General features: G+C 34.5%; 2 protein-coding genes across 4 annotated transcripts; both read right to left on the bottom strand.

The window, feature by feature from the left end:
- Window positions 1-657: 657 nt before the first annotated feature.
- LOC147400764 (Protein Transporter, Pam16) lies at window positions 658-6,964 on the bottom strand. Of its 3 annotated transcripts, none has more exons than XM_086441776.1 (6): window positions 6,804-6,964; window positions 4,915-5,033; window positions 1,979-2,066; window positions 1,527-1,660; window positions 1,274-1,412; window positions 658-1,103 (listed from the first exon to the last, which is right to left on the bottom strand). In XM_086441776.1, exons 2-5 carry the CDS (start codon window positions 4,915-4,917, stop codon window positions 1,287-1,289), a joined length of 351 nt encoding a protein of 116 aa, XP_086297902.1. In that variant the 5' UTR covers window positions 4,918-5,033; window positions 6,804-6,964; the 3' UTR covers window positions 658-1,103; window positions 1,274-1,286. The 3 variants fall into 3 exon arrangements, with proteins under 3 accessions (XP_086297902.1, XP_086297903.1, XP_086297901.1); XM_086441777.1 differs by having other exon boundaries at window positions 658-1,087; XM_086441775.1 differs by lacking the exon at window positions 658-1,103 and having other exon boundaries at window positions 1,169-1,412.
- A 435-nt stretch (window positions 6,965-7,399) lies between these two features.
- LOC147400763 (E3 ubiquitin-protein ligase ORTHRUS 2-like) lies at window positions 7,400-16,452 on the bottom strand. The gene is made up of 9 exons (XM_086441774.1): window positions 15,842-16,452; window positions 13,945-14,477; window positions 12,580-12,705; window positions 11,141-11,240; window positions 10,979-11,040; window positions 10,772-10,874; window positions 10,321-10,456; window positions 8,928-9,145; window positions 7,400-8,270 (listed from the first exon to the last, which is right to left on the bottom strand). The coding sequence occupies exons 1-9, from the start codon at window positions 16,310-16,312 to the stop codon at window positions 7,704-7,706; spliced, it is 2,316 nt and encodes a 771-aa protein (XP_086297900.1). The 5' UTR covers window positions 16,313-16,452; the 3' UTR covers window positions 7,400-7,703.
- Window positions 16,453-18,519: the final 2,067 nt, after the last annotated feature.

Here is an 18,519-nt window from a genome sequence, read left to right as displayed (position 1 = left end):
AAATCTGAACTAGGTGATTAAAATGAATGTGAGCTTCTTGTACGTAGGCGATGATTTATGGAACTGATTATTGGAAGGTCAAGAAGCATCATTTGCGATAAATGGAATGTAGCAATGATGCGGATGGAATGTCGGAACTAAGACACTCCTTTGTACGCAGCAAATTATCAGAATTTGCACTTGCAAATGTAAAATTTGTTCTTGTTTGGTGGTGACTAGGAAAACAGCCACAAAATCATTTCCTGTGCTTGGTTGTTTCACAATTCAAAAAATTCCAATGATTTCTTGTTAAAATAAAATAGGGAAATTTTTTTAACTTAATTGACCCTTTAACCCAAAAATTCTCCATTGTCAACTTATTGAAGGATAGAATCTTGAGGTTAAAAATATTTACCCTAGAGATTGAAGACAGTTTTTGGGAAAGAGAAAATAAAAATCAAGGCTTAATGAAAAGAGGTAAGATTGGATGAGTGCTTCAGGTCAATTTTTGTTAGTTTCCTAGACAAGACCATAGGAAAATTTTATGTCTAATTTATCCAAAGAATTATTATGATTTTGCAATTTTTATATTAAATGCTATTATTATTATCATGTAATTAAGCTTGATTGGAAATAACTTTGATTGTTTGGAACTATCAAAAAGAGAGATGAGAGGATGTGCGGCGGTCGGAGTAGAATGGCATTTGTATATGGTTAGCGACACTTTTTGTGCTCCAAATCATTTATTTGAATTTCTCAAGAATTTAGGTGTCCATGAAAAGTTTTCGCAATGTATCAGCAAATAAATTTGCAGTGTATCAAGCAGGGCTTAAGAGAAAATCGACTGAAGATAGTTTGGGCATATGTTCAACAAAGGCTTATGAAAACTCCAGTTAGAAGAAATATTAAAGTTGAAGGTCTTACGGGAAGTCGAAGACCCCAAAGATCGTGGATGGCAAGAGTAAAAGCAAATGTATGTAGACTCACTTTGAATAACAGAAGACTTGGCACTTGACATAGTGGAATGGATGAATCTTAGTTGGCCGCAAATAAGAAACTGTATATATACAGGGAAGAAGCTGCCATTACACACACACACCCCGCCACCCTGCATGCACACATAACTTTGTGCAACAAAGTTGAGCGAGATAGAATTAAAAATATGCAACAGTTCCTTAAAGAAAGTGGGTGGAAAGTAATTATCACTGAAAATATAATTAGACAGATAATGTTGATGTTACAAGATTTAATATGTAAGTATAAAAAAATTGGGGTAAACAAAGTTGGGCGCTACCTCTATGAAATCGTCAACCTGCAGTGCCCTGATTTTTCCCTTGGTACACTGTTTCTAAACATTCTTTAGCTTTGTGAACCTTTGATTGAAGATAAAAGCTCCCACTTTTGGCATTCCGCTCAAACAAGGCATCATACTTCTGCATAGGAGGCAAATGGCTTAATTGTCTTTAAGTACAACATAGTACGTAAGAGATACAATTCAACCAATTGTTGAAGCAAGTAGAGAAGAATTCAAATATAATAATACAAACCTTAAGGACCTCCTCCCATGATGACTGCTCTGTGACCCCTAGAATCTGCCTCGCCTCTGGTTCAGCCATAGTTTTACTTGCTCTTCGAATGGTGTTCTGCATTGTTTCTTGAGCAACACCAGATTTTGAGGCATCTGCAGCGAGTCATAAAATAACTTAAAAAGCCGGAGTGTGGAAGGAGGTTCAAGGCCAGACATCATCATAGTACCTCAAACACATCCATTAAAGTATCAAATAGAAATACATCGTTTCTACAAATTGAATTCAATACATATCCACAAAAAGTACATATAATGGAAAACCGCAACAAGGACCAATAAAAATAAAGGATAGCGGACGAAAAAATATTCTAGTCCTTTTCTACATCAAAAAATAAAAATTCATCCCCTGTATGCAAGAAATATAATGTGTTTTTAAGGTGCAACCTCAATAGATATAATCATGGAACTTACTTGTGAGTGCTTGACGGTATGCTTGCACTAGCGCTCTTGCCAATATTCCGGAGCCCATAACGATTAAGTTGGCAAGAATCTTTGCAGCCTGTGCCAACAAGTTACTTGAGTTATGAAAAGAAAGATACAAAACAACATGGTTACAATGACACCATAGAGGGGAAGTCAAAGTAACCACAAATTATCACCACATAGCATATTTGGCGTATGCTATATAGAACAAGTCAGAAGATAAAAGTAAAACACAAGTGGATTGAGAAGTTAATGATCCAAAACTTTTATCTAGGTAAATCCTGAAAATAATTAATGCTCAGAAGGGATGGCATGACAAAGTTTATCCAGTTGTCAGCAAATGAAATTTGACATAGCAAGCCAGAGAAAAGAAGAAAGTGAAATTTTTTTAAAATGACTACACTTTCACTGGAAGTAATTTGCAGTTTATCATCCAAAACAAAGGATGGATTAGTGCACGGTAGTTATAGTCTTGGATTGGACAAGTAAAAATAGATTCCCAAAGCCTTCGCCAACAATGTAGACAGTTCCAACCATTAGATGATTTTCAAATTCAAACCATCATTACCTTTTACAATTAATTAAAAACTTTGATAAGTAATTTTAATAGAATATAATGAGCATAAGAAGAGAATGATATGCAAAATGTATAGTCAGGCCATGTGAAGTACACTAGTTATGAAACAAAGTTTATGTATTTATCCTTGTTGATTGATTGATTGATGAACAAACACACTGAGTAATAAATGGAGATGGCATATATTTACTCCCTGTTATTACTCCCCATTTGTACTCCCTCTGCTTGGGCCAAATTGGATGTCATGTTGCACAATCCAAACACACAATGAATCATGCTTTACGTGATCACAGTTACAGAAAATCAGCCCATTATAATATTACTAACTATACAAAATGGGTTTATTAAGTCTAACTGAACAAACCAACAAAAATTTCACCTTCACAACAGCTTCTCGTGAGGTTAGAAATGTCAAAATGGATTGCATTTTTGTGAGGATGGTTTCTGAGATAAGGACAAATTGTCCTACAAGATATCCATATGGGCCTAGGGAGTGGGAGTATGGCTAGGGATTAAGAAGAGGGAGTGAGTACAGAATGACTCTACTATATGTATCTGTCTTCAGTGCTCAAATTCTTATGTTTCATGGGGATTAATCTTTTGTTTTCAAGCTTCCTATTCTGCACATTTTATCCCATGAAATGGCAAATAAATGAGATAAGTTTATGGAGCATGCTTGAAAACAGATTGTTCAACAATAACATGTCATTATTAGAGTTCCATGGAGCACATAAATCAGATTAGTTTTCATGGCCACTTTACATAATGCATTTGTCATCATCCCCAAATAACATACATCAGGGACCTCTCCCTTCAATATAAGCAGTTAATTCATCCATAGAGAAACCCAATATAATTTTAAACTCACATGCGTCCCAACCAGTTCTCACAATATAATTTACTAGTCAAGAACTAATGTTACAACAAATCATATCTTGAAAATAGATCGAGTAAACATGAAAAAACATACCATTTTTTATAGCTTTGGGAGAATCAACATTACAAATCTTAACCATTCTCACAAATGCAATCTAGATCTTGAAAGAATTGATAGAGTCTAGAATTCAATTTCCTAAGTTTCAATTCTTAAAAAAACAAAAGGGAGGGGGGATTGATCCCTCAAAAAAGAAGGAAAAAAAAGTGAAAATGCACATTGGAAATAGACATGTATGTTGTAGCGGCGGATAAATAGGCTTTTATTTTCTTTGTTTTTTTTTTTTTTAAATTTCAAAGATTTTATATGTAATTTTGAAAATTGGGGAGCATAGCCCCCTCTAGTCTCCATGTAGCCACTCCTACATTCAAGGCTCTCCTTTTTCAATACCAACCAAATTAATTTTTTAGGGACTGTATCTTAAGACTTTTTGAAATAAAAAATAAGATGGGTTGAAGCATTGGCGTGAAGCCAAATTAATCCTTTGATAATCGTTGGTTTTTGTTTTAATAATTTTCATTATTTCTCCCATAGTTTTTAGTATTACTTATTTTTTATAAGTAGCTTCACAGCATTATTCAGAATTTTACAATGAATGTTCAATTTTGCAAAGCTTCCTTGACCCCTCTAATTGATCCTATAAATAAGTAAAAGTTAAGGCAACTCATACGGCATTTACATAGGCTTCATTCTCTTTTTGAAAAGCTAAGTCGAGCAACACAAACTACTTTCTCCAATGAACTTTCAAACCTCTATTGGGATAAAATTGGGCCTAAAGCCTTTCTTATCTTCATCTTACCCAATAAGTCTACAGTCCTTTTGGGGTTTAGCAGAATCCATGAAATGCCTAGGTCTAGTTTTTCTCCATCTTGTTTGTAAGTTATTAGATATCTTTCTCACCATCTCTTGTATCACTCTTCCAATACAACCAAGTCTATCCATCCGCTGAAACTCTTCATTTAAAATACATTTTCCCTCCTTTATTGAGTCATCAATAAAAGAAAGAATTTTGTCCTTAAAGATTCAACCACCTAATTCTCAAGCACCTTTCGTGTTAGTTCTTCTCTTCCACCTTTTAATGTAAACATTCATAATAACCACTAATGTAAACATTCAAAGATACAGTGCCTCAAGGGACAAGAGGGAAAGGTACGAAGAAAGAGAGATTCTTTCCATGCACAACAACCAAGAGCTTCTAACAAAAAACTCTGAAAATTTATAAATTCCAGATTTGAAATAAAAATCTGTCAAACATTTAACCAAACCTGAGAAAAATCAAAATTTCAATTGCAAGCATTTAAAATTCACAATCACCCAAAAAAGGAAGAACAAAGATAAGAAAAAGGGAAAAAAACAAAGATAAGAAAGAAAGAAAAAAAAACTTGAACGGGAACATAAAGTGAGTATGCATACCATGGTTCAATAGGATGCAAATCAAAACTTCAGGAAATAGTCTCTGATAAGATAAATCACTTCAGGTACAATTCTGAATACCCTGACCCAGAGTTTCAGAAACCAAGTTGTCTACAAGACTGCAATTACAACAAATCAACAAATGTAAGATCTATTTATGACAAGGAACATATAAACTAATGCAACTTAAAGATAGTGCAGAATAAAATATAGTAACTGCGAACCCACAATGAAGTAGAAGGTGACCGTGTAAATAAAGACATACAATGTTAAACTTATCTTGGCAAACCCAAATACTAAGGATTTCATATATTATATCAAATTCACTTTTTTAAAGCACAATTTCCTCAACAAAAACGTTAAAAAAAAAAAAAAAAAGAGTTACCCAAGCATTTAGGCTAGAGAAGGATACAAGCATGTTACGAGTAAACAAAAATATCACTTTCTTGTAATATTTGTCCAAATGAGAATCAAACACTAATGAATCTTTGATCCAGGTCAAAAGCCAAGTTGCATATACCAGTAAATTGAAGTGAATTCATCACAGCATGCAGAGGCACAACATAATCATTCACAAGCAAATTCCAGCAATTATATAAGAGATGTGTTAAGAGTAAAATTTATAAACACACCATTGACCAATACTCTTTCTGAATGTGTACACAAAAATCCAAAGTTACATTTAATGTGGAACAAATATAAGAAGCGAAATGAAAGGCCAATGAGGTGTGAAGTGGCCTAATCAATAGTCATGTCTCTTAAAAACTCTATCTTGGAGGTACAATAGCCCAATGATTCTCAGCATAAGTTCAACTTCGCCATCCAACTGAACTCCTCATCTTGGAAAGCCATTCTAGTAATTGACCACAATCCACAAGAACATCCATTATTAGGGTGAGTGGATGAATTTATGAATCAAAATCCAAAACATAAACTGATTGATGTTGAAAAGCCAATAAAACTTGGGAAATATCTACAATAAGGTGTTTTTTGAATTATCTCCCATTCCTATTATTTCTGCTAGGAACTAAAGAATAGAGGGTTAGGGAGAATGGTAAAGATTTAAAGGGGAGGCACACTACCTCAACATGACTAAAATGCACGCCACCAAGAGCTTGAGTAGGCCTGATATCGAGTAAAAATAGAATGATCCTCCCTTGTGCCTTTTCTCATGGGTGAAAATTTTTTGAATCCTCAGGGAATTATTTCCCTTGATATTTTTAATTTAAATAAATATCAGAAACAGCAGACACAAAATGGGGGTTGTGGAAAGTTATAGATACTAGATAGGTTCAATACTGTATATGGTGGATGGTTATGTGGTGGACATTTACAATAGGTTATCTTCTATAATCATCCCTCAATTGCATGTTCCATTTTTAATAAAAGATGTTTCAATTGGTTTATATTTAATATCAACTCCCAGTCTTGTGATTTTTTTGATTTTTCTTTATTATTTATCCTTCAATAACTACTGATCAGGTTTCTTACATACCTTGATTCAAGCTATTGCTACAAAATTTTCAAAACTATTCTCGCTTGTGGTATCAAGTTTTCTTGTGTGTTAGGTATGTTAGGCCACAGTGATTTTGTTCAAGAAATTGCAGTTCCCGTAAGAGAGATAAATCCAAACAAATTATCAGAGGTTTAAACCTAATCCAAGGCATGATCATGTCAGACGCTTAATCAACACTAGTGCATCATAAAAATCCATCAACATCTCAACTAAAATCACAAAATCCATCCTAAAAAAGCACAGAAATCAAATAACCAAAAATTTGACGAATATCGAAATCAAATAATTCTCAAATAAAATCACTAAACACAGAAAACTGACGAATATATCGAAATCGAATAAAATTCAGAATCTAAATATTCGCATAAATTACCTGTATTAATGGAGATAGTTGAGAACTACGGCTTGAGAGAATTCGAGAGAATTAAGAACGAAGGGTTTGGAGAAGCGGAAAACCTCGAAATTTATCTGTTCTTGCTTTATATATTGGTCAAGAAGGGAAAACTAAAAGAACGGTTTACCTGTTTAATTGCTTTCTAACACATGGTTTTGGAAAGAGTAGAAATAGGAATCTCGTATTCTCATCTCGTCTCGCAACCGAACGATACCAAGTTGACTCGTCCCATTCAATTAGCTTTGAACGAGTCAAATCGTTTAAATTGATTTAAATTTTTATTAAAACGGGTTAAGTGGATTGACATTATAACCCAAATCCAACCCATTTAATAATGGTGTTAGACAGGTCAACCCTATTATTTAGACTAAACCCTAACCCACTTATTGCAAGTCGTTTTCAAATAAGCTCATTCACTGATCACACATCAGACCCCAATATTGGAGGTGGGACCTTCCAAACAATGCACTTAGATCCTTTCTTGAACAAATTTCACAAAAAAGTATCTCATCATCTAAATGCAAAGCAGCTTAAACAACATATACAACAACAAAATTCTACATTTTTTAACAAAATGATTCAACTTTCAATTGAAATTGGATGGGAAAAAAATAATAATAATTGAAAATGATAGAATTGTGAAGATTTGGTAATCTATCACATTTCCATGAAGCATCTTCAACAGATACAAAAAAAAGACTGCTCTAATAAATTTCTTCACTGTTCTCAGAAATATCTAGCAAGCAGACATAAGATCCTCCCAATGATAATATCCACCCTTTCAAGTTCACCAATTTACCAAAAAACCAAGTTAATCATGGTCGTCAAAATCATTCACAGATCACCACATCAGACCCCAAGATGATATGAGATTAAACATCATTGAAAGTCATCGTCATCCGATTGAACATGGAGTGGACTTGAGGGTGAATCATTTCCTTCGGTGGCCGCCTCTCCAGATGTCTTGCTTCTGGTCTTCACCCCACCTGTCGTCAAGGCACCAGCCTCACCCTTAGCTTTCTTCTGCTTGTCGGTCCCTTTAGGTTTGCTTCGAGTTGTGGGAGTTGGCAAGTTCTTAGCTCTTTTGGATACCTTAGCTTTCATCGTATTATCTTCAGTTTCCCCATTAGTAGTATCAGATTTCTTACCCTCGGCCGCACATTTTTCAATCTTCTCCCCAGAATCCATTTCTGACAAGATATCACCACCATCGACTTTCTTCCGCTTGTGAGACTTCTTAGGTTGGCTCTCAAGAGGAGGATTTTGTACATCTTCCTTGTTGCCTTCCAGCATTTTTGCAGAATTCTCGGTGGTAATTTCCATGTCTACACCTACAGGTTCAGGCTTTTCGTCTGTGCCATCAATTTCTTCCTTACTCGACTCCTCAATGTCCTCCTCAGTCTTCCGTTGCAGCGATTCTATCACATCCATCAATTCTCTATTAACCTGTCACAATTGAACCCCCAAAGTCAAGATAATTTATTTTCATTGACAAATTCAAAATTATAAGAAAATTGTGTAGTCTTTGTCCTGGAACAAGACAATAATGATTCATTTTACCATATACAGACTAAATCACATCATCTTAATCATCCAATCGTGCACTTCTTTATTGAGTTATTTGGCCTATCTTCTACCATCTAACATTGAGAATGTATGTATGTATGTATGTATGTATGTACGTATGTGTGTGTATAGGGTTCGGTTCAGGAGTCAATAGGATAGCCGAAGTGTTTTGTCTTACATGGGTTAGAAGTTTCGGAATGAGCTGATTTTTTTTGTGAGAAGATCATCCTCACAAAAAATTAACTCATTCTGAAACTTCTAACCCCAGTTTACCAGTTGAAGAATCTTGGACCATCAATTTCTAGTGTTAATTTGTAAACCACTTTTGATGGGGCTGGAAGTTTCGGAATGGGCTGATTTTTGAGGAAGATGGATCCCCTCACCAAAGAGATCACCCTCACAAAAAATCAACCCATTCCAAAACTTTTAGCCATGTAGGACAAATGTTTGGCTGCCAAACGCTACGCATATATATCCTCTCAACTAAAATAAGTACAACTCATCAAGTAAATTATATTAGAGATTTGAATTTCATACCTGAGGGTTTTTTAGGAAGTCAGAGATGTCGTTTGGGCAACAAGGGCACTTCATGATGTTCTTTTGTACTCGGAGTGTCCGCCGACCCTCACAGGTCCTCTCTCGAACAAAAGACTGACCAGCAAAGGCATCCTCCAAGCAAGCCTTGCAAAAGTTGTGAGCACAGGGTGTCGTAAGAGGAAGATTCATCACTTTCCGACAGATTTGGCAGCTGAACTCTGCATGTTTAAGAACCCAGATAACGTAAATAAATGAACCTAACAATTACAATCTCACCCATGTAAGTATAATTAATTAAGTTGAAAACGACCCCAAATTCATGGGATAAGGCTTGGTGATGATGATAAAAAAAGGAAGTTCTGGAAATCCAAAAAATCTGAAGTCAATTAAAAACCAAGAACCAAGTAGAAGCCAACAAAAATTTAGAAACCGAAAATCCACTCAATCCAGAAAGAAAGATGTCATGGCCAACCAATAAAAATCAACCAAGTGCTAAATTAAGTTTGTTGTGGCTTTCATGAAAATAAGATTACTCCATTGGCCAAAATCTTGTCAAACCAATTGAATCTTTGAACATTGAAAGAAAGACAAACTAGTAAGATGACTTGATTTACAAAATAATAAAAACAATAGAGAGTGAAACAAAGGCTTAAGTTCCATCATTCATAAAAACATCTTAACAATGATGTTAATTGAGCATCACATGTGTCACACCTGCATTTCCCCTTTGTACATTTGCATATATTTTAGGGAAAATTACTAAAAGAGGATTAAATATTTTAATATTTACAAAAAAGAATCTATATTTCAAAAATTACCAAAAACGAATTAAATCGCTGGACAGTCCAGCGTTTTAAATGGAGGCTAAATTGCTATTAAAAAGCTGAACAGTCCAGCATTTTAAGCATTCAGAGGGCAATTTTGGTAAAGCAATGTATTCTAACACATTCAAACACCAGACAGTCCAGCGAGTTAGTAAAATGCTGGACTGTCCAGCAGCTTAACTCTTTTTTGGTAATTTTTGAAAAACTAGATTCCTTTTTTGTAAATATTAAATATTTAACTCTTTTTTAGTAATTTTTCCCTATATCTTAATACAAACATTCCTGTTATCAAACATTTTTCTTATTTTGGGACAAAGATATTTTCCATAGTATTATTAAGTCAGGAATTGGAGGTGGATTATCTTGCAGGCTGTTTAAAAGGGTCTACTCTTTTAAAGAAATTGAATGATGGTGCTTCGGAATAAACATTACTTTTCGTTATTCTTACAATTTATGCTTGAGATGGAATTGTAATGCAAGGTCCTGTCTCCTTGACCGTCATAATATCATATTCATCAACAAATCTCCTCATAATATCATATTCATTAGAATGGGTAGAAGAGTAAAACCTTTCAGGAGCTTCTCTCGTACAGACATGTTCTGTGCTTGCCTTTTGACTCTCTTCCGGTCCTCAGGATTTCCAGTATCCATTGGTTTTCTGCTGAGGGGTGGAGACTTTTTCCATTTCCATGAACTTTCTTCCTCCTGAAAAGTTATGGCACATATAAGTATCATAGAAAAACAAAGCTACAACATGCAAATAATAAACTAACAATATCCAAACAAGGAAGTGTTGTAGAATTTGGAGTATTCAAATGTAGTCAGTTGTCTGAGTATCATCATCTTGTCTAGTGAGAATATGTATTTGGAAATAAATTAATCAGTAAACATAAAATGCTCCTTTTTAGCTGAGGGCAGGGTTTTCTAAAAGAGAATATCAGAAGGAAAGATCAATGCAACCAAAATTGGAGACATTCAGTGTAAGAAATATAAAATAAAAGGAAACTAGCATTAGCTTACATCATAATCCCAGGATGGGTTTCCCTTCCGTTCTGTGATATCCGTAGCCTTCTTCAGCTCTTCAATGACAGGAAAAGGCCTCGGTCGGTCCCCATGTTCATCACTGAAGTTCAAGTTGAAGAGGAAAAGTAGAAGAGAAAAATTAGAAAGTTCTGTTATAGTATGCTCATAAGAGAACGCCGAAGGGAAAATGAAAAAAACACAAACCTTGTCCACGGTGCAGGTTCATTGTCACACCGAACAAACAGATATCTGCAAACCTTGAAGCCCTGATACCAAAACCTCCACAGAAATCCATTAAAAATAATGCAATCAAATGAGAAATTTCAAAAGATTTGATTGGAAACCAATTGAAAGTAACTACTAAACCTGAATTCCAATTTTGCGCCAACATTTCTCTATTCTGTAAATTCCATCATACCGCACCCCATTTTCTGGGGCATAAGAAGAACGCTTCTCCTTGTGGGACCTGTCAATAAGAAAGGAAACAAAGAACATGCCATCAATGGTAAGATATATGTCTGATGGTGTATAACACCATAAAGGACACAAGGCCAACTTATTGTGAGCAGATAACATTATTTTACAATTCATGGTGACAGGAACCAAACAAGTCACCATGGCTTTATTGGACTCTCATGCTGAATAATAGGGTAGTCTTGAGCTGACCGTGCTGAATAGGGCAATTGCACAAAGTGTAAACAGTATAGGCTGTTCATGGTTACTATAGAAACTCAATTTGGATGCAAAAGGTTACGAACTCATCATATCATTCTCCATAAAATCATGATTGATAAACTGTACTTTGTTAAAATAAATTAGGTATCCTTAAAAAACCACTGACAAATTTATTAAATGTTATAATAAATTAGACTGCAAAGACAGATATTTTTATAATTACAAGATGGTGGAACCTGATCAACTTTTACAAAAGCTCTCATATTATGTAGAGAAGGCAAGTGCTGACCTTTGTACGGGGAAAAAAAGCTGAAAGAAAATGGTGTTTTCGCTTGTTCACTCAAGCCAACGAATTTTCTTCTTGAAACCCGTGTAAACATAACTATCATCATTGGATTTGTTAATTCTCTACTAATGGTTGGGGATAACCTGATGTCCTAATCAACCATTATGTAGTCTATGGATCCTCGCATGACCCTTTGCTTGCACACTTAAGGATCATGCATGTTGAAAGTTTAACCAAACATATGATTCCGGCCATGTAATTAGTAATCTATGCAATTACTTTGGACTTCTTCATATACTTTGGCCCCAAGGATAAGAGTGATGATAAAGATAGCTACAGCCATCCAATTTGAGTTCGTGGTTGACTAGGGAATCCCAAAGCTGGGAACCAAATTCACATGTATTGGTATAAGTCTTATAATCATATTTAGACTTTCTACAAATTAAGATTGTAGAATACCATATGAGATATATAAAAATGCTGTTTTGCTTTCTTAAATTAAGGATCAAGTGTTGATTCAATGCTTAGCATGACAGATGTTATGACCAACATATGGTTGAACCACAATTTTCATGGTATACTTCAACAGGTTCAGCAACTACCTTCAGAAAGTAATCCAAAACTATGAATCTCATCGACTACTAGATTTTTCAAACGGACAACTAGGTCTACCACCTAAAAAACTTCTCTTTTTTATGTTCAGTCATGGACTAATTATTAACAAGTGAGATATTTTAAAGAAGAGAAAGGACATTTTATTTCTTTAAGGCATAAATCGAGAATATCAAATCCATGCAATTTAAATTTAATGAATCATGAAAGACTTTCCAAAAATGGCACCAACCTCACAACTCGAACTGGATAACCTTTCTTGCAACTAACGCGCAGCGCCTCATTCGATTTCTCAAACTTCTGGTCAAAAGACTGCTCTTTGTTTGTGCGTTTGTTCCCACTCAGGTCTCTTCCCCCACTGTCCACCATACAAAAAGCACACGTCAAGATCAACTGCGAGAGACAAATGAACATTAATAGTTGTAATTTATAGGATACCCAGAAGGCAAAATAGGAACAATAACAATGCCATTCTGACAGTAACAAGAATATGATCAATCAAAATTTTCAGAATTTGGTAACATAGCTTTCGGATCATTTAAGTGGAGTGTTCCCAGTTCAGTGAGCCATGATTAAGGCAGACTACGAATATCCAAGACAACACATCAATTCAGCAAAATACAACAAAATTTCAAAACTAAAACACAGACCAAAATCATGATAGTCTACATCAATGAAAGCATTCCATGGAACATAAAGAATAACACTTGAAGCCCTGACCCAAAAATTGTTCCTATAACTGGTATATACATACACTGGATGTTATCCACTTTTAAATAGGATTAGAGCTTCCAAAAATAAAATTAAAATTAAATACAATTAAAACAAACCTTATTGGACAACACCCAAACCCTAACTTCTTATTCAGCTATTGGCCATAATGTTACTCAAAAGCTCATGGAATACAAAAGGTTACGACCATCCCATTTGGGCATGGGAGATCACAAAGGTGAGGCTCTGAAATGGAATGCTCAATTCATAAGGCTGGCATCTTATTTTGAATGATATAGAATAAAGTAACTATTCTTAGATAATAATAACAATGAAAATAATGATGGGATATCTAATGATAACTATCAAGAGATATAGAGAATATATGTATTTAATGGTATATTTGCTTCAAAGAAAAATTCTATTGGAAAGGGTAGATGTATCATGTATGACTCATTATCTATGATAAATGCTACTAGCAATAAGGAAAGAAACAGGGGAAAAAAATCTAAAGTGTTGGAGTGTAGAATTTGACACAGGTAATTCACCTTTGAAAAGTATCCATGAAACAAAGATTTCACCCTATGATGGCGATTACTGACAGCGGCAAGCAACTAAGGGTGACAATTATTAGTCACCCTTTCAAATCACTTTGTTTTATTCCTAAAAAGGTGACATGACATTGAATGATATTATTCTAAGGGATATCCAACACCATTTCATCATGAATCATCAATAAAAAGAAGAAAAGACTCCAACCAAAACCTGCTCTAGACCTAGTGTTCCCCTAGGCAAAAAACCAATCAAGTTCAATGAACAACTCAACTGAGTTGGCTCAACAACTGAGACCAACTTAGGAAAAAAATAGGAGAGTTCAAAAACTAACCTTCCTGTGTAGAGGAACCACTCTCCATGATCTTCATCATCCTCGTAGCCTCCAGAAAGTGCCACCGATTGTGCCCCATGCTCAGATTGTCCAGCGATCCCAGCAACATGAGGAAGGTGGGCCCCCCATTGCCTGCATTCCATCCGATCCTCCCAGCATTCCCCAACTAGCACACCTTGCTTCCTGTCTGGGTCATTTTCAGCAAGGATTGGTCCAAAATGGTCAAGCGGGATTGTGACAAAGATCTTCCCGCTACAAGCATTAGCCTTTCCAGCCTTCTTTGCCCGCTCGGTGGTGAACGCTTTGTCAGGTCGGCTTTGATTGTGTACAACATGGTAGACTTTCAGTGGTCCCCCAGAACCAATGGATTTTGATGCCTTGGCCATTCGTATGGCAACAACAAGGGCCGAATTGATTCTCGGTTGACTTGCCATATTGGGAGGGATAGTGTCGCGGCACTTCGCACATGTGCGCTTCCCCTGCCCAATCCATTTCTGGAAGCATTTGAGGCAGAAATTGTGCCCACAAGGTGTCTGAAACAGCAACAGTGGAATATCAATAAATAAATAAAAACAGAGGAATAGCAATCACCAAGCAAAGATCTTACAACTCAGCAAATAACACCATCTCAATCGAAAACCACCTTTTTTAACTAAATTGCTCGCACTCAGTCATGAGTTCACATGTCGGTAACAATATCTGAGTCAAACGCTATGTGATATGCCTAAGAGTACATGTACCTTTTAAACTGACAAATTACCCTCCCAAAGAAATAGAAATCCTCTTCAAAAGAAATAAAGGAATTTTGATTAATCTCAATGGTTATAGAAAGTTTTCAATGGGAACCTGAAATAACATGGTTCATTGGAGGTCTGAAAATGACGAGGTAACCACCATGTATTTTATTCAGTTGACATTACTGCCCTTATATATATTACAATAATGTTCTTTTTGGTGGGTTTTTTACAATACTGTCCTGATATAGGAAAGGAGATAGATGAATATATTTGGAAAATTATCAGGGGCCAAAAGGTAATTTTATACCGGAGGAAACTCGGGATAAAGAAGGAAACCATACCCATGAAACAGGAAAAAAAATAGGAGGAACGCCATTAAAGCAGAGAATTTAAGCCATCGAAGCTCCTTAATTCACAAAACATATATTTGAAGGATTTAAAAAAAAAAAAAAACGGATTCCCATCAGAGCTGAAACGTAGATGTTTTATATGCAAATTTATAAGTAGACTGACGAAGACTAAATGAGACGAAAAACAATCAATTAACAGAGGATTTTAACTTAAACATAAAAAAGTGAATAAATAAATATAATAAAACCTAAAAAAGAACTGAAAAACACCCAGAAAACAGGGGGAAAACCGTCTGGATTAAATCGTCTCTGTTGTGGAAAAAACAAGAAATCGATGATAATAAAGAAGGCTGGGCTTCAAAATCATCATCTCAAAACAGTGAAAATCAGCACTTTCCATCTTCGTTAGCGATAAGGCGTCAATGAATCAATAAGCCTACGCCATTGAAGAAGATTCAGAGTTCGTAATATCTAAACATTGAAACAGTAGTGAAGATATCTGAACCGTACAACTAAAACAAATCAGAACTTCTACCGATATTCGTGTAACAGAACTCCACAAATACCTAAATCGAAACTCTTAGGATAAATACATAGAAATAACCATGGAAGAACTTCTTCGATAGATCGAAAATCCAACAAGAAGCAAAAAAAATAAACCAGAACACTAGTCCAACTCGAATCGAATCCTCGAAGCAAGCAATGTAGAGAAATCATGATTAACTCGATTAATAACAAAAACTCCATTTGAATCACTGAAATCGAAGAATTTGGAAACCAAAGAGAGGGGGGAAACAAAGGAAAACTTACCGTAACAGGTCTCTCCGGCAACTGCATACAAAAAGAACAGTTCAAACTCCCATCAAGAAGATCAAGAACATCGTTTTCATCACTCGATTTCAACTTCGATTCCTCGAGATCTGTCGATCGAGCGCCTCTGCTCATCAGCTCTTGTCGTCTCTTCGCCTTCTCCTGATCCGTCAACGACTCATCGGCTTCGATCGCTCGAATTGCAGCAATCAGATCGCCGGAACTTGCAGACACGCCGGAGACGACCGATTTTTCTGCGATTATCGCCGGAGAGTCGCCTGAGATTGGAGAACAGTCGGGACAGTCCCATTGGAGAGTAGAAGCTATGGTTTCGGGACGAGATGAGAGGCAGATGAGATGCCATGGTGTGGCGCATGTTTTGCAGACGAGTCTCTCTTCTTCCGAGGGTTTCTTCTTGCAGAGCATGCAAATACCGTCTCCATCGCATGGCAGTTGACTATCGTGCGCCATAGTGGCGTAGGATAAGCAGAGATAAAGAGGGGAGATGTGAAGACCGAAGAGAGATTGAACGAGAGAGACAATGGGGACTGAGGAGAAGAAGGAGGGGTGAGATTTTAAAGAAAAATAGAGAAAGGGCGGGCTTTGAAAATATTTTTGGAGGGGGGTTTGAATTTTCCCTCTTTTCGGGAAAAATTTTTTGGAGAGTTGCAGGCAAAGGATTTTGAACACTGTGATCGACAGTGGAATTTTTTTTTTATATATATATTTTAACCATTTTTGGGGGAAATAAAGAAATTTTGATAACAAGGTGTTATTGTAAAATACCTAAATTACCCTTATAATTCTTCATTTATTTATCACCACAAAGGGACACGTAGTGTACACATGGCAAGGTGTCAGGGTTGTCAATCTCGTCAATTCAGAGATTATATTTTTCTCGAATTTTTTTTTTTATTTCTTTTAATTTTTTTTTAATAAGTGATTTTTCATTTTGTGAAACCCTTTCCTTACTAACAAAAAGCTAATATTCAAAACAAACAAAATTCAAAAAATAATTTCTTTTGAACTAAATCAAAGGCTTTGAAAATAGAAGACTATGAAACTTTTAAACTTAAAAATAAAATTCAACAATTCAATTTTTTTTTTTTTAAATTCATTGAATTTTATCTTCAACAACCTTAAAGCATCAGTTCATGTTTCTAGATGCCAAGAGGTGAGCCCAAGATTCCTTAATAAGGATGAAATCCTTACCTACTTAGTAAGGTTAGTGGGACTCTTTTATGAGTCGTGATAATCTAACGCCCCTATCATAAAACTATAGATCATTTGCCTTGGAATATACTAGAAAAAGATTCTTGATTTTGTGTATCTCGAGACAAATGATTTATGATTCTGTGATGAGAGGCATATGTTAGAGGAGGGATGTCAAAAATTCATTATTCCTCTTTTATTATTTAAAAAGTGAAATCAAAGTTAGAATCAACGAAATTCATGGATAGTCGTCAATTCTCTTTCTCTGTAATTCAAACAAAGAAAAAAAAATTCAACAATAATAAAATTTCATCTACTCAACATAAACGTCTCTTTCCATCAAAAATACAGGAAAATATCTATCATTGCAAAGTCTTTTTCTTTTAATAATACAACATGATATTTATGAAAGTGTCAATGAATTAATTATAAATTATTCTAACAAAGATAGAATTATCATAATAAAATAAAACTTTCAAATAACTTTATTCATTTTAAATCTCAATGCATAGTTCGTATAGAAACTTAAAGAACTTTATGTAATATCTATTAATTTTAAAATATAGAAAAACCTTCAACAATATAACATAAAAATAAGACAAAATGAAAAAAATAAACCAATTTCGAACATTAGGAGAAAGGAAATAACAAGAAGAAAGAGGTGGGTCTTATTTGTTCCACTTTTGAAAATACCTTCCCTTAATTTTAGGGTACTTGTTATTAAATATGTAAATATTTTTAGGATGAGAGATGATCTAATATTTATTTGTTGATGCCAAAAATTGAGAGAAATGCCTCAAATTTTACATTTGACCTTATTATTAGTAGTAGAGGTGCAACTTAATTCGGTTTGAGGTCAAATTGAAATCGAATCTAACATAGGTTGGTTCCATTAAATAAGAACCATAACCAAACTAAATTTCATTAAAACCAAACTAACCCAAACCGAACTAAAGTCAATTTGGTTCAGTTAGTAATATTTATTAATGAAAAAATAATCCTATAATAAAGATCAAATTTTATACAATAATTACTAATCTATCAATAAAAAGTCATTAGTTTATCCACAAAAAATATTAATCTATGTCCTAACTCCTAAAATAATTCATAATAATTATTATTTACATATATATATATATATATATATATATATATATATATATATATATATATATATTTATTGTATAGGGGTTCGGTTCTCGATTTGATTCGGTTTGAACAGAACCAAGCTGCACCCCTAATTAGTAAGGGTATTTTTATCAAAATAAATAAAATTATAATCCTATGATCCTATAACTTCGTTAGTTTCTAACTTTTTAAAATTGAAGAATATCTTTTTTATTATATTATCTACAAAATCAATATTTTAAATTATAAAAAGACCTATACAATACTTTAAATGATAAATTATAATTTAAAATTTGATTATCTTTAAAAAAAAATAAAAATATTTTAAAATAATTATA

This window comes from Akebia trifoliata, chromosome 5, assembly GCF_017979445.1.
Source record: "Akebia trifoliata isolate Shusen 1 chromosome 5, ASM1797944v1, whole genome shotgun sequence".
NCBI lineage: Eukaryota > Viridiplantae > Streptophyta > Magnoliopsida > Ranunculales > Lardizabalaceae > Akebia > Akebia trifoliata.
The sequence above is the reverse complement of the archived record's forward strand: the minus strand, read 5'-3'. Positions and strand labels throughout refer to the sequence as shown.

What these genes read in the sequence shown, in the direction of transcription:
- LOC147400764 (XM_086441776.1), bottom strand. An exon ending in ATACCGTCAAGCACTCACAA is followed by an intron (nt 1,661 to 1,978) that starts GTAAGTTCCATG and finishes GACTCGCTGCAG; the next exon opens with ATGCCTCAAAATCTGGTGTT. An exon ending in CATGGGAGGAGGTCCTTAAG is followed by an intron (nt 1,413 to 1,526) that starts GTTTGTATTATT and finishes CCTCCTATGCAG; the next exon opens with AAGTATGATGCCTTGTTTGA.
- LOC147400763 (XM_086441774.1), bottom strand. Translation starts at nt 16,312, where the DNA reads ATGGCGCACGATAGTCAACTGCCATGCGATGGAGACGGTATTTGCATG. An exon ending in TGGTTCCTCTACACAGGAAG is followed by an intron (nt 12,706 to 13,944) that starts GTTAGTTTTTGA and finishes TATGGTGGACAG; the next exon opens with TGGGGGAAGAGACCTGAGTG. An exon ending in TATCCAGTTCGAGTTGTGAG is followed by an intron (nt 11,241 to 12,579) that starts GTTGGTGCCATT and finishes TCTTATTGACAG; the next exon opens with GTCCCACAAGGAGAAGCGTT.